This window comes from Herpailurus yagouaroundi, unplaced genomic scaffold, assembly GCF_014898765.1.
Source record: "Herpailurus yagouaroundi ecotype Mexico unplaced genomic scaffold, PumYag 217, whole genome shotgun sequence".
In the NCBI taxonomy this organism is placed as follows: domain Eukaryota; kingdom Metazoa; phylum Chordata; class Mammalia; order Carnivora; family Felidae; genus Herpailurus; species Herpailurus yagouaroundi.
The window spans coordinates 1,421,905-1,434,493 of record NW_024412448.1 but is presented as its reverse complement, the minus strand read 5'-3'; the positions used below and the strand labels follow the sequence as shown (position 1 = coordinate 1,434,493).

Here is a 12,589-nt window from a genome sequence, read left to right as displayed (position 1 = left end):
AATATACTAAACATTGAATTTTTCTGTTTTCTGGAAGACTCTGGTATGGGGAAGTCGAGCCCCAGTTGCCAAGAGCACCAAATTCCTCTAGTCCTGTCTAATCCTGCCTCGTAATGAGCTGAAATGCTGGCATTTGACCAGATGAGTCGTTTTTGAGATGAACTAGGCCAGGGGGGCCCAGTAAAGGCCTGCCATGTGGTGGCTGGTCAGAGCTGCCTGGGTAGTGAGATGGGAACTGTCTCCAAGAGGCCAAGGTCTCAGGACTGCACCTCTGAGACATGTGCCACTGCCCTGAATAATGGAACAAGCTAAGGACACACATGGTGTCCCTTAAATCTTTGTTCCCAGTGGCTGAGTGAACGAATGGGGCGGTTAAGGGATGGCTCGAATCTAGGTGAGCCTTAGGAGGCCTCCCCCTCCCCCAAATGCTGTGCTCCCGATAGCGATGCCTTGGCACAGCCCCGAAGCCCCTTTAGGAGCATTCACTGATAACAGTTAGTGGTGTGCTGGGGATATGGCCAAGGCTTCCCCGGACCCCACTAGAATGGGCTCCCCTTGCGAGTTTGCGGGTGGCTTCGTGTCCGGGGAGGTCCCGCAAGGCGCTCGGCGGGGCCCGTTCGTTGGCAGAACCCTCCGCGAGCGGCGTGCGTCCACAACCGGACAGCGAACGGGGCGGTCCCTCCCGTTCCAAACGTCCACCGGCCGCGACCCTGCGCGAGGGGAGGGCGGCCCAGGGCTCGAGCTCAGGGAGCTGGGAGACGGGAGAGCGGAGACCGGACTGCGGAGGGCAGGTGGCGTCCGGACCCCGCCGGGGAGGCGGGCGCCCGTCCCTGGGAGCAAAGAGTGGGAAGCCTGGCGGCCGGGCCCTTCCTCTCGGTCTTCCGAGCGCTGCAGACGGTGACTCGTGCTCCGGAGAGCGCCGGGGGCACGGCGGGCAGTGAGGGGGACGTGGCGGGCGTGGACCCCCGCTGAGAAGGCTCACGATGCCGCCCGCGACGGCGACCGCCACGGTCTCCCTCCGGGAGCTGGCCGACCTGGCCATCGGCACCCCGGAGGTGGGCGCCGTCAACTTCACGGCCCTGCACACGCTCATCGTGGCCATGCTCCGGAGCCTCAACCTGCAGGAGGTGCGCATCAACTTCCAGTCGCCGTCGCCCGAGTCGAGTCGCTCCTCGGAGCTCCCGCGGACCGTGCTCAGCGCCCCGCAGCTGGCTGTGCCCAAAGAGAAGCCGCGCAGCAGCTCGGCCAGGCCGCCGGCGCTGGAGAGCCAGGTGAAGGACCTCAGCAAGCAGCTCAAGACCGTCACAAGCCAGGTGCAGGGCATCATGAGCCACGTGCAGCACCTTACTTATCCCGTGGGCCGGCTGCCCGTGGACACCCAGGACTGGCTGGAGGAGGAGATGGCCGTGCTGCTGCCGGACGGGGCTCGAGGAGGGTCGATGAACATCGGGAAGGACGGCGAGCAGGATGGCGAGCGGGCCAGCGTCACCAAGGTGAGCGCGGGTGGCCAACAGGCCTCTCCCCAAGCGGAGGGGTCCCCGGCAGGGAGGCGCGGGCGCGGCGGGGGCGCCAGACCACCGAGCGGCCCTTCTCGACCTTGCAGGCCACGGTGCTGCTGCACGATGTCGCAGAAGATGTGAAAGCCTTGAAAGAAGCCAAGGAAAAGGCGCAGGAGCATTCCGAGGTGAGGTCCCCTGGTGAGGGAGGTGGGGACCCCCACCTCGCGGATGAGTCGCCCCTTCCCACGCGGCGCTTTTCCTCGCCGCTCCACCACCAGTTCTCAGACACCTAGGGATCCTGAGCCGGCCCAGTGTGGGGCATGGCGGCGGGGGGGGGGGGGGCGAGCTGACAACCTCTCAGAATATTCTTTGAGCCAATTTGCTTTAAACAAGAATCAAGTAAGATGGTGGGTGAAAGCCCAATCTCCGTCCTAGAGGAGGGCCCGAGATGGAGAGAGCGCCGTGGTCACACAGCAGCCGCGGGCATCGGCTCCTGCACTTCGGTCTCGGTTTCCTTGGAGAAGGAAGTGGAACTTTCAGACGCACTGTAGGGACCGGAAGCACGAGGCAGTGCTCTTATTTCAGGCCCTCAGGAGGCCACCCAGGGGCTCGGAGCTGGAAGGAGGAGGAGGGGCAATTAGGAAGAAGCACCTCCCTCCCCCTCCCCCGCCGAGGCTGGGGGGTGGGGGGCGGTGCGCAGAACAGCTCAAAGAAGCCGGTGGGAGCCAGTGACCACATTCTACCTCGGGTCCCAGGCCTTGAGCGCCCAGCGGGACTCATTTTCACTCTGGGAAGCTTTTCTTTTTGAAATGTAGTGTTGGGGGTTGGGGGTAGGGTGTTGTGTTTTTTGTTTTTGTTTTTAGACTAAAGGCTTGTTTTACCTTGAGATTCCTACATTCTGGAGGTTTGCAGAAGTCATATGGAGCAACTTAAGTTTTAGCAATTTGTCTTGGCTCTTTTGGGGTGCTTTTCTCTTTCAACCACACAGACGTTCAGACACCCTGGCAGTGCCTGATAATTTTTGTCCTTGAGAGGCTTAATCAGCCTCAGTCAGCAGGGCTGGGATGTTTCCTTGGTGGGTAGGAGGAAATGAATCCCGGGACCCAAGGCTCCATTCCTGTGCTAGCATTTGCTCTTGACCCGCTGTCCCCCAGTCCCTCCTCCAGTGCCCCCCCCCCCCACTTCCCTTTCTCTAGTTGGCTGGAAAGGAAAAGAAGAGCCTTGACTTAACCAGCCCTACCTCTACTCCTCCCCTCCTAGATCAGCACACCTCCTTTCTTCTTCTCCTTGTGCGTGGGGTGGGGTGGGGTGGGGTGGGGGGCACAAGAGGAGCTGTTTTGATCCTCAGTCTCTGAACTCTTCTTCCAGAAAGCCTTCCAACGGATGGATGAACTAGAGAAGATAATCAGAGAACGGGACAAATTCCTGGTAATATGGGCAAGCTCTGTGACAAAGGGCCCTCAAGGAGCAGCAGGGGAAGATGTCTAGACTCCCGCCCCAGAGGTCTGTGTCCCTCTGGGCACTGCCCCTGGATTGAGGGGAAATCCTTCCCATCCCTGTCCGGGTGTCCCACAAGGAGCCGTCATGGGACAGGAAACTGGCTGCCCAAGAGTCACTGGTCACATGGAGGACAGTGACTTGTCCCCAGGGCTAGGGCTATGGTTCTGTTAGCTCAGTTCTGTTCCTGAAGCTTTCAGGGACTAAACTAGGGGTGTGTGTGTCTGTCTGTCTGTCTGTCTGTCTGTCTTCTTGTTGTCGATTACTGTCAGGATCTAGTGGGCCGGAAGCTGAGTTTGATGCCTGTTGGAGAAGAAGTCACCATGGTCACCTGGGAGGAGCTAGAGCAAGCAATTACTGATGGCTGGAGGGCCTCACAAGCGGTGAACAAATTGGGGGGGGGGGGGGGCCCGGGGCCGTGGTCTCGGGTGGGGCTCCCCTGAACCTCTCTCCCTTTTTACTACTGCACAATGTTCCGTTACGTGGATGTTCATAATTTCATGTTTCCTATTATGGGTGTTTTATGTGGGTTTTTTTCCTATCTTGTAACAAACCACGCTCCAATGTGACCTTCACACATGCAAACATACCCTCAGGGCAGATTCCCAGAAATGGAATGTGGGTTTGTGATTTGGCTAATTTTTGCCAAACAGTCCTCCGTGGAAATGCTTCCAATTTAACCCCCCACCAACAATGTGGGAGAGAACTTGTTTCTTGAGTTCCCACCAGCCCTGTCTTCCAGTACCCGTTTTTTCCCCAGTTGGATGGAAAATGGTACCTGAGTATAGTTTTGATTTGCTTTTGTAGCTTTTCAAAGTTCCTTTACAGTCTGTTCTGAGATGCCTGAGTCCCTTCACTCTTAGTGGACAAAGATGACCAACCTTGGAAACAAAACGTCTTTAGGGGGCCCTGGGCTGATGACTTTGACACGTGGGTGCATGCAATCATCTGTCCGTCCTAAGGCAGTGCACAGGATAACCAAATTGTTTTTAGATCCCCACCCTGTCTCCGCCTGAATAAAATGGGTATTCTCAAATGGCCCTCAAGGACGAGGATCAGTTGCCCTTTTGGTCTGGACATTTCCCTTCTCCTGGCTTGTGCCTCTGGATTACTCAGAAAGGACCACCCTCTCCCCGCACCCCACTACTCACACAAACCCGGGAGACGATGGACCTTTTGGCACCACCAAGTGGCCATCTGGGGTACGTTCACTATTACGTGGGTGCTTTTTGAATGGGGGTGCATCTTCAGAGGAGTTGGAAGAGGACCCTGCAAACGAAAGGAATGGCCTAGAAAAAGGTTGCCTCTGCTTTTGCTGTGTGTGTGTGTGTGTGTGTGTGTGTGTGTGTTTTAAGCCAAAGGTTTTGTGCACGTATGAGTATCCTGTTTTAAGTGAACTACGCATTTTTTCAAGGTGCCATAGGAGACACCTGCCAGACCTAAAACTAAGCACAATATAAGCTCCTTTAGACATTTTCGCTTCTCTGGAGGTAAGAAAGTGTGTGTGTTTTGACAGTTGCTCGTAATTGTGAACAACCCCAGGAGCAAATGAGGATTAAATTATAAACATGAAAACATCTTTGAGAACAAGTTCTGGTAATGACGAGTCCACCTGCCGCACAGACCAAAATGAACGCGTGGAGAGCGTCCCTGTGTCAGGCTGAGAAAACACGACAGACATGCCGGAGCCCCATCTTTCTTGCACTGTTGGTGGGACCCTTTATGAAATTAGGATTTCAAAAATCAGCGTGTTTTTTTTTTTAAGTTTTTTTAAAGAGAGAGCAAGCAGAGAGGGAGAAAGAATCCCAAGCAGCCTCCATGCTATCAGCGCAGAGTCCGATGCAGGGCTTAAACCCATGAGCTGCGAGATCATGACCTGAGCCAAAATCAAGAGTTGGATGCTTAACTGACTGAGCTACCCAGGCGCCCCAAAAGTCAGCATCGTTAAGGTCAACTATGTGTTTTGGCCGGTGGGCGGTAGCTCTGAGGCGATGCTGAGGCACAGCATCTGCCTGTATCCTAAGTAGGGGGTCAGGACACACACTGGGACGGTGAGTACAGGGGTGATCAGCACAGAGGAGTCAATATCACATCTGGAACGCCAGACATGGGAAAGGAGTTGTGTTTTGATCTGGAGGAGGAAGGCTGCAAGCACACACGTAGCAGCTACAGTTATGGGAGCTCAGAACTGAGGAGGAAGGTGCCCGTCCCAGGAGTTGAATGTACTTGGGGACACAGCCCAGTGCCAGCCAAAGGCGTATTCTGATGGGCAACAGGGTGTTCTTTACAACTTTGTATACCGTAAGAAGTAAGGGAGATGATTCGTTTTCAAAAATACCAGATAAAAGCTGTGCTAACAGTAGGTTTACAATCTATTGGAACATGTATGAACCCCGCCCCCCGCCATAATGGAGTCCCAAACCTTTAGACACGTCACTTCCTGGTTCTCCCCACCCCACCCCCCTTCCCGTCTCTGATTCGAGGCCTTATTTTTGTGGTCTTTGCAATGAGCACGCGCCAAAAAACTGAAGTCTCTGCGTCACCTCAAAGAATGTACATTTGTTCCAGTCAGACTTCTTTTGGCCTTACATGGGCATAGGCGACTTCCGGGTAAGGCTGTAACCTCCCTAGTACTCAGCCAGTGAGGAATCAGGGGAGGGACTTACCTCTGTAGCACTCAGCCAATGAGGAACCAGGGGAGGGACTTGCGTGCTAGGAGGTAAATTGTCTGCTGTAACTGCCCAGAGTGTGCCCGTCGGTCAGATGCCCACTCTTGCAAGGACATTGATTAAGGTTTGGTGATCAACACCTCGCCTCACTGTGCTCGGAGTCTCTGCCTCCCTCCTTTGATTGGGTGGGTGGCCTTAATTCTCCCATATATCCAAGAATGATGATGTTGCTTTTGCTGCTTCTCCTTCTTCCCTCCTCCTGTCCTACTACTAGGGGTCAGAACCAAGAAGAGCCTACCCTAGCCCACCAATCAAAACTTTCGTTAAGGGAGGAAAAAGCTTCCTCACTTGCCTGTCATCACAGTGTCGAATCTGAATTTCCAGCTAGATCCCTTTGTGACGGGCATTTAACAATGGAAGAATTTTTCAGCAACCATTTTACCAGCCCACGGACCTTGAGCACAGACGTTCTCTTGCAGAAATAGCATGTCCAAGGGCTATTTTTCTTCAAAGCTTTGTGGCCTCTAAACAGAGTAGAAAGCAAAAATTAAAACTTGTATTCCAGTACAACTGTGAAGTTGTGATCAGCATTTAGATATCTTCTGCTTCAGGACCCAAAGAACAGTGGAGCAATCATGAGGAAGGGCTTTGCAAGACTGACCCTGCTCTCCTCTACCTGGGCAAAATGGCACATCCCCGGGGAAACTGGAATTAAAATGTCGTAATGTCTCGGCGTCATGGACATAGTAGGTAGGTTCTGTGGATTGGGGGTGCAGATCTCATTTAAGGCAGGAAGGACTGAAAGCCCCAGTCCAGGAGGGAGCGCTAGATGAATCCTGTGTAGGGACGAGTTCATCTTCCATCCTCCTCGTTCAGATCACAACCGAACGGGCTAACAGGGAAGGAGGGGCTTAAAAGAAATGTATTTTGGGGCGCCTGGGTGGCTCAGTCGGTTGAGCGGCCGACTTCGGCTCAGGTCACGATCACACAGTCCGTGAGTTCGAGCCCCGCGTCAGGCTCTGGGCTGACGGCTCAGAGCCTGGAGCCTGCTTCCGATTCTGTGTCTCCCTCTCTCTCTGCCCCTTCCCCGTTCATGCTCTGTCTCTCTCTGTCTCAAAAATAAATAAATGTTAAAGAAAAATTTTTTAAAAAATGTATTTTGACTCGAAATAGACCCATTGATTCCAAGATGTACATTCCCCCCCACTCACATTTTAGCGTCTCTGAAATCAGGTTGTGTCTTTGAGTTGATGGTATTTTGTAATTGATTGGCAGCATTTTCCGTTTTCTACCGGTACGTAAATTGATGGTCCATCATAAACGACACCACCTTAGGCTTGCTGAAGTGAGGAGAGCCGGCACGAGATACACTTTGGTAGGAAAGTCCTACGGTATTGACTATCTTGGAAGGCGAGAGTTGATAAGTGGTCTTAACATAGAGCACCTGGCATCTCTGCCTCCAAGATCCTTGAACTTGGTGCAGGGTGTAAGGGACAGAGCAACAGATGGCTGTTTTCCAGATTTTCCCAGCTGGAGGGGGGGTGAGGAGTTACAGTTTGTTGTTTAGAAATCTAGGAGATGAGTCTGAAGTACGGTTCATGTTAGGAGGTCAGGCCTGGCACCCGTTATTTTCAATTCCCGTGATCCTCAGCTATGATGCGGGTCTCATCTGATGCCAGTAACAAAAACGAGCAACTTTTCTCTTTTTTTTTAAATGATTTTTTTAATGTTTATTATTGATACAGAGCGTGAGAGCAGGGGAGGAGCAGAGAGAGAGGGAGACACAGAATCTGAAGCAGGCTCCAGGCTCTGAGCTGTCAGCACAGAGCCCGACGCGGGGCTCGAACTCACAAACTGCGAGATCATGACCTGAGCCGAAGTTAGTCGCCCAACCAACTGAGCCACCCCAGGCGCCCCCAAAACCAAAACGACCAACTCTTTGAAAACCCCATTCCATCCCCCCACTATAACTGTTATATCCATTTTTCCAGGATTGCAAACTGTAGCTTTAGTTTTAGGCACTGTGGCAAGCTGAATAGCATTGATTTACGTGGGAAAAGGGACCTGGTGGATGTGAAGCAGTTAAGGATTTTGAGATGGGGGCTTATTCTGGATCATCTGGGTGGGCCCAGTGGTGTGATCACAAAGGTCCTGATGAGAGGGAGGCAGAAGATTCTACTACCGAGGAGGGGAAGGAAATGTGGCCACAGATGCAGAGATTGGAGCCATGCAGGCACAAGCCAAGGAATGCCAGCAAGTCTAAGAAGCTGGAGAAGGCGAGAGCCTGCACAGTCAGCACCTGCCAGTCACCTTGACCCCAGCCCAGTGAAACTAGCTTTGGAGGTCTGCCCTTCCGACCTGTACGATAAGAAATCTGTGCTCTCTGAAGCCACTAAGTTGTGGGGTAGTTTGTAAAGGCAGCCATCAGGAACAGGTTAACACAGTCCCCTTCTTCCTCTTTCTTCTCCCTCCCTCCCTCCCTCCCTTCCTTTCCTTCCTCCTTTCCTTTCCTTCCTTCCTTCTTCCCTCCCTCCCTCCCTTCCTCTTTTGTTTGTTGTTGTTTGCAGTGATTGATTTTTTTTCTTTTTTTTTTCTTTTTTTTTTTTAATTTTTTTAAACGTTTATTTATTTTTGAGACAGAGACAGAGCATGAAAGGGGGAGGGTCAGAGAGAGTGGGAGACACAGAATCTGAAACAGGCTCCAGGCTCTGAGCATTCAGCACAGAGCCCGACACGGGGCTCGAACTCACGGACTACGAGATCGTGACCTGAGCCAAAGTCGGCCGCTTAACCGACTGAGCCACCCAGGCACCCCGATTTTTTTTTTTTCAACGTTTATTTATTTTTGGGATAGAGAGAGACAGAGCATGAACGGGGGAGGGGCAGAGAGAGAGGGAGACACAGAATCGGAAACAGGCTCCAGGCTCCGAGCCATCAGCCCAGAGCCCGACGCGGGGCTCGAACTTCACGGACCGCGAGATCGTGACCTGGCTGAAGTCGGACGCTTAACCGACTGCGCCACCCAGGCGCCCCTGCAGTGATTGATTTTAACGCCAGTAGGCCTCTCTAGGTGACGGGCAGAACCCTAAAATGGTTGCCAAGACTCCTGCCCTCTGCTGCGCACACCTGTATAATCCCCTCGGGTGTGGGCAGAACAGAACCTGTGGATATGATTTGGTACCTCTCCCGTAATTAGGCTGCTAATACACTGACTTTGAGTTAATCTCAGGAGGGATTGGGTGGCCCTGACCTAATCAGGTGAACCCTTCTCAAGCAAGTGAAACCCGAGTCTGGCCCCTGTGGAGGGGGCCGAGTGGCTGAGATCGAGAGTGGCCTCTAGGAGCTAAGAGCTACAGCCGGGCACGAGGAGCTGAGTTCTGGCAACAACGCTGAGCCTGAGATAAGGCCGCAGCTTGGCCTAGATTGCAGGCTGAGGGCCCTGATGGAGAACACAGATAAAACATGTCCAGACTCATGACCCATGGAAACAGTGAGATAATCAACTCTAAACTCGTGTCGTTTTCGGTGTCTATGTCTGTGGCAATTTGTGAGACGGCAGGAGAAAACGAGTCCAGGTCGTTGAACCGGTGTTTTTGTTAAATGGTTTGGGGCCTCACCGAGTAGTTCCCGAGCTAGGATTGCAGGTGGGCCATCTAGTGTCACCAGTGAGGCTCCTGACCTCAGAGGGAAGTATTGCGCTCTGCCAAGGTGAGGCCCTGAGACGTTGTAAATCTTTCGTGCTTCCTGGGATCTTGTAGGTGATTGGGAAGAGTAGGAAATTGTTTCGCAAAGATTTTAAGGTCTCCCAGGGTCCAAGGAGTACACACTAACACTGGGTGGTGCCAGCCTCACCCTGGCCAGGGTCCCCTACCGAGAGCTGTGCGTTTTTGCAGCTTTACAGATGCTGCTCAACCGATGTGGAACAAGTTGCAGGTGACATTTAAGATTATGATCACTGGGGGTTGGGGGGGGGGGGGCGGGGGTGGAGGCCCCTGGTTGGCTTAGTCGGTAGAGCATGCTATTCTTAGATCTTGGGGTCGTGAGTTCGAGCCCCACATTGGGTGTAGAGATTGCTTAAAAGAAAAACTCAAGGAGAAAAAAATAAAGATTATAATCACGGGAACTTGGATCCTGACTAAAAAATGATAGTCATGGGGATCACAACACAGCCTCTGGTCAGGATTAGATGTGCCTGAAAGAGGGTAGTGGGACTTAGGGAATGGCATGTTTTCCCCCCACGTTTAAAAATTGACTTAAAAAAATAGACTTTATCTTTTTTTTTTTTAATTTTTTAATGTTTTTATTTTTGAGACAGCATGAACAGGGGAGGGGCAGAGAGAGAGGGAGACACAGGATCTGAAGCAGGCTCCAGGCTCCGAGCTCTCAGCACAGAGTCTGACACAGGGCTCGAACTCACGGACTAGGAGATCATGACCTGAGCTGAAGTCGGATGCTTAACGGACTGAGCCGCCCAGGCACCCCTAGACTCTGTCTTTTTAGGGTTTTAGGTTCATGGCAAAATTGAGTGGAAGGCATAAGGGCTCCTGGCTGACTCCACCAGTAGAACATGTGACTCTTCATCACGGGATTGTGAGTCCAAGCCTCACATTAGGTGTGGAGCCTGCTTAAAAAAAAAAAAAGAAAGAAATTGAGAAGAAGGTATAAAGATTTCTCATCTGCCTTTTGCCCACACCTACCTGCATAGCCTCCCCCACTAACATCCCCCAACAGAGCGTACATTTGTTACAACTGGTGAACCTACATGGGCTCATAATGTCACTCAAAGTGACGTTGTTTTTAATGTTTACTTGTTTTTGAGACACAGAGAGAGAGACAGAGCATGAGCAGGGGAGGGGCAGAGGGAGGCAGAGAGAATATTAAGCAGGTTCCACACTCAGCATGGAGCCCAACGCAGGGCTCAATCCCACAACCCTGGGATCATGACCTGAGCCGAAATCAAGAGTCGGACACTCAATCCACTGAGACACCCAAGCGCCCCAAGTTCCCTCCATGTCTTTTCATGACTTGATATAGCTCATTTCTTTTTAGCGCTGTATAATATTCCATTATCTGGGCTGGACCACAATTTGTTTATCCATTCACCTACTTGAAGGGCATCTTGGTTGTTTCCAAGTTTTGGCAATTATAAATAAGATTGCTGTAAGCATCTGTGTGCAGGTTTTTGTGTGGACATAAGTTTTCAACTCCTTTGGGTAAATACCAAGCACCGTGATTGCTGGGATATAGAAAGAATATGTTCAGTTTTGTAAGAAACCGCCAACTGTCTTCCACAGTGGCTGTGCCATTTTGCATTCCTACCAACAACGAATGGAAAGTTCCGTTGCTCCGTATCCTTGCCAGCATTTGCTGTTGTCAGTGTTCCAGATTTCGGCCATACTCATAGTTGTGTAGTGGTATTGTTTTAATTTGCATTTCCTTGATGACATTCCTGATGTTGGTAATTGATGTCTTCTCTTATTCCTCATCAGTGTGTCTAGAGGTTTATCAATCACGTTGCTCTACCCAAATAGCTCGTGTTTTCATTTTATTGATTTTCTTTGTTGTTTGCTGCTTTCTGCTCAGACCTTTAACATTTCCTTTCTTCTACTTGTTCTGGGTTTAATCTGCTCTTCTTTTGCTAGTTCCTTGAAGTGCAAGCTGAGACTTTTTTCTATTTCAGTATTGGCATTTAGTGCTATATAAATATGTCTCTAAGTATTGCTCTAGCAGCAGCCCACAAATTCTAGTATACAGTTCAAGATACTTTCTATATCCCTTTTGATTTCTTCTTTCATCTATGATCTATTTAGCAGTCTTATTTTGTTTCTAAATATTTGGGGATTTTCCAGGGATCTGTCTGTCACTGATTTCTAATTCCATTGTAGTCAAAAAATATACTATGTACAACCTGGATCCTTTTCAATTGTTAGATGTATATTTTATGGCCCAGAGCATGGTCTCTCTTGGTAAATGCTTGCGTGCACTTGAGAACAATGTGTCCTCTGCTAGCCTTGGGGCAAGTATCCTATAAATGTCAGTCAAGTCACATGGGTTATAGTTTTGTTCAAGTTTACTGTATCTGGTGGGTTAAACTTTGTGTCCCCCCACCCCCACCCCTCCAAAAGGTGTTGAAGTCCTAACCCTGCAATGTAAATGTGACCTTATTTGGAAATGGGGTCTTTGCAGAAGATCAAGTTAAGATGAGGTCATTAAGGTGGGCCATAATCCAATATAAGTGAGTGTGTATAAAAGGGGGAAACTTGGACAGAAAGAGACACATATAGAGAGATGATTGTCCGGAGATGGTTGGGAGAAGATAGCCATCAATGAATGCCTGAGGCCACCAGAGCCTAGAAGAAAGCATGGAACAGATTCTCCCTCACAGCTTCAGAAGGCACCACCCCTGCCACACCTGGATCTCAACCTCCTCGCCTCCAGAGCTGTGAGACAACAAATTTCTGTTGTTCAAGGCACCCAGTCTGTTTGTTGTAACAGCTCCAGAAAATGAAGACAGTGTCCTGGCTGACTTTCTGCCTACTTGTCAATTACTGAGGGAAAGGTAGTGAAATATCTGACTGTAATTGTGGGTTTATCCATATCTCCTTGTAGTAGTTCTGTCAGGTTTTGCGTCACATATTTTGAAGCTCTGTTATTAGGTGCACAAATATTTAGGATTGTTATGCTCTCTTCATGAATTGATCTCCTTATATGAAGAAATCACCTTTTTATCCCTAGTAATATTTTTCTTTCTGAAATCTACCTCGTCTGATATTAATATTGTGATTCCAGCTTTTTTTTTTCTTATACATGTGTGACTGTGGTGTACTTTCTCCCATTCTTTTTGTTTTAACCTATTTGTGTCTCTCTATATGAAGTTTTTTTCTTACGAGTGACATGGAGTTGGTCTTGCTTTTTTTTTTTTTT

The 12,589-nt window shown here is 50.5% G+C and overlaps 1 protein-coding gene across 4 annotated transcripts in view; it reads left to right on the top strand.

The window, feature by feature from the left end:
• Positions 1-228: 228 nt before the first annotated feature.
• The window catches only part of QRICH2 (glutamine rich 2), a 33,731-nt gene continuing 21,370 nt past the window's right edge, over positions 229-12,589 (top strand). For all 4 annotated transcript variants that reach the window (XM_040456487.1, XM_040456486.1, XM_040456485.1 and 1 more), the window contains exons 1-4: positions 229-1,493; positions 1,604-1,684; positions 2,868-2,927; positions 3,269-3,379. In XM_040456487.1, the coding sequence (XP_040312421.1) occupies positions 984-1,493; positions 1,604-1,684; positions 2,868-2,927; positions 3,269-3,379 (762 nt within the window). In that variant the 5' untranslated portion in view covers positions 229-983. The remainder of the gene's footprint in view (positions 1,494-1,603; positions 1,685-2,867; positions 2,928-3,268; positions 3,380-12,589) is intronic.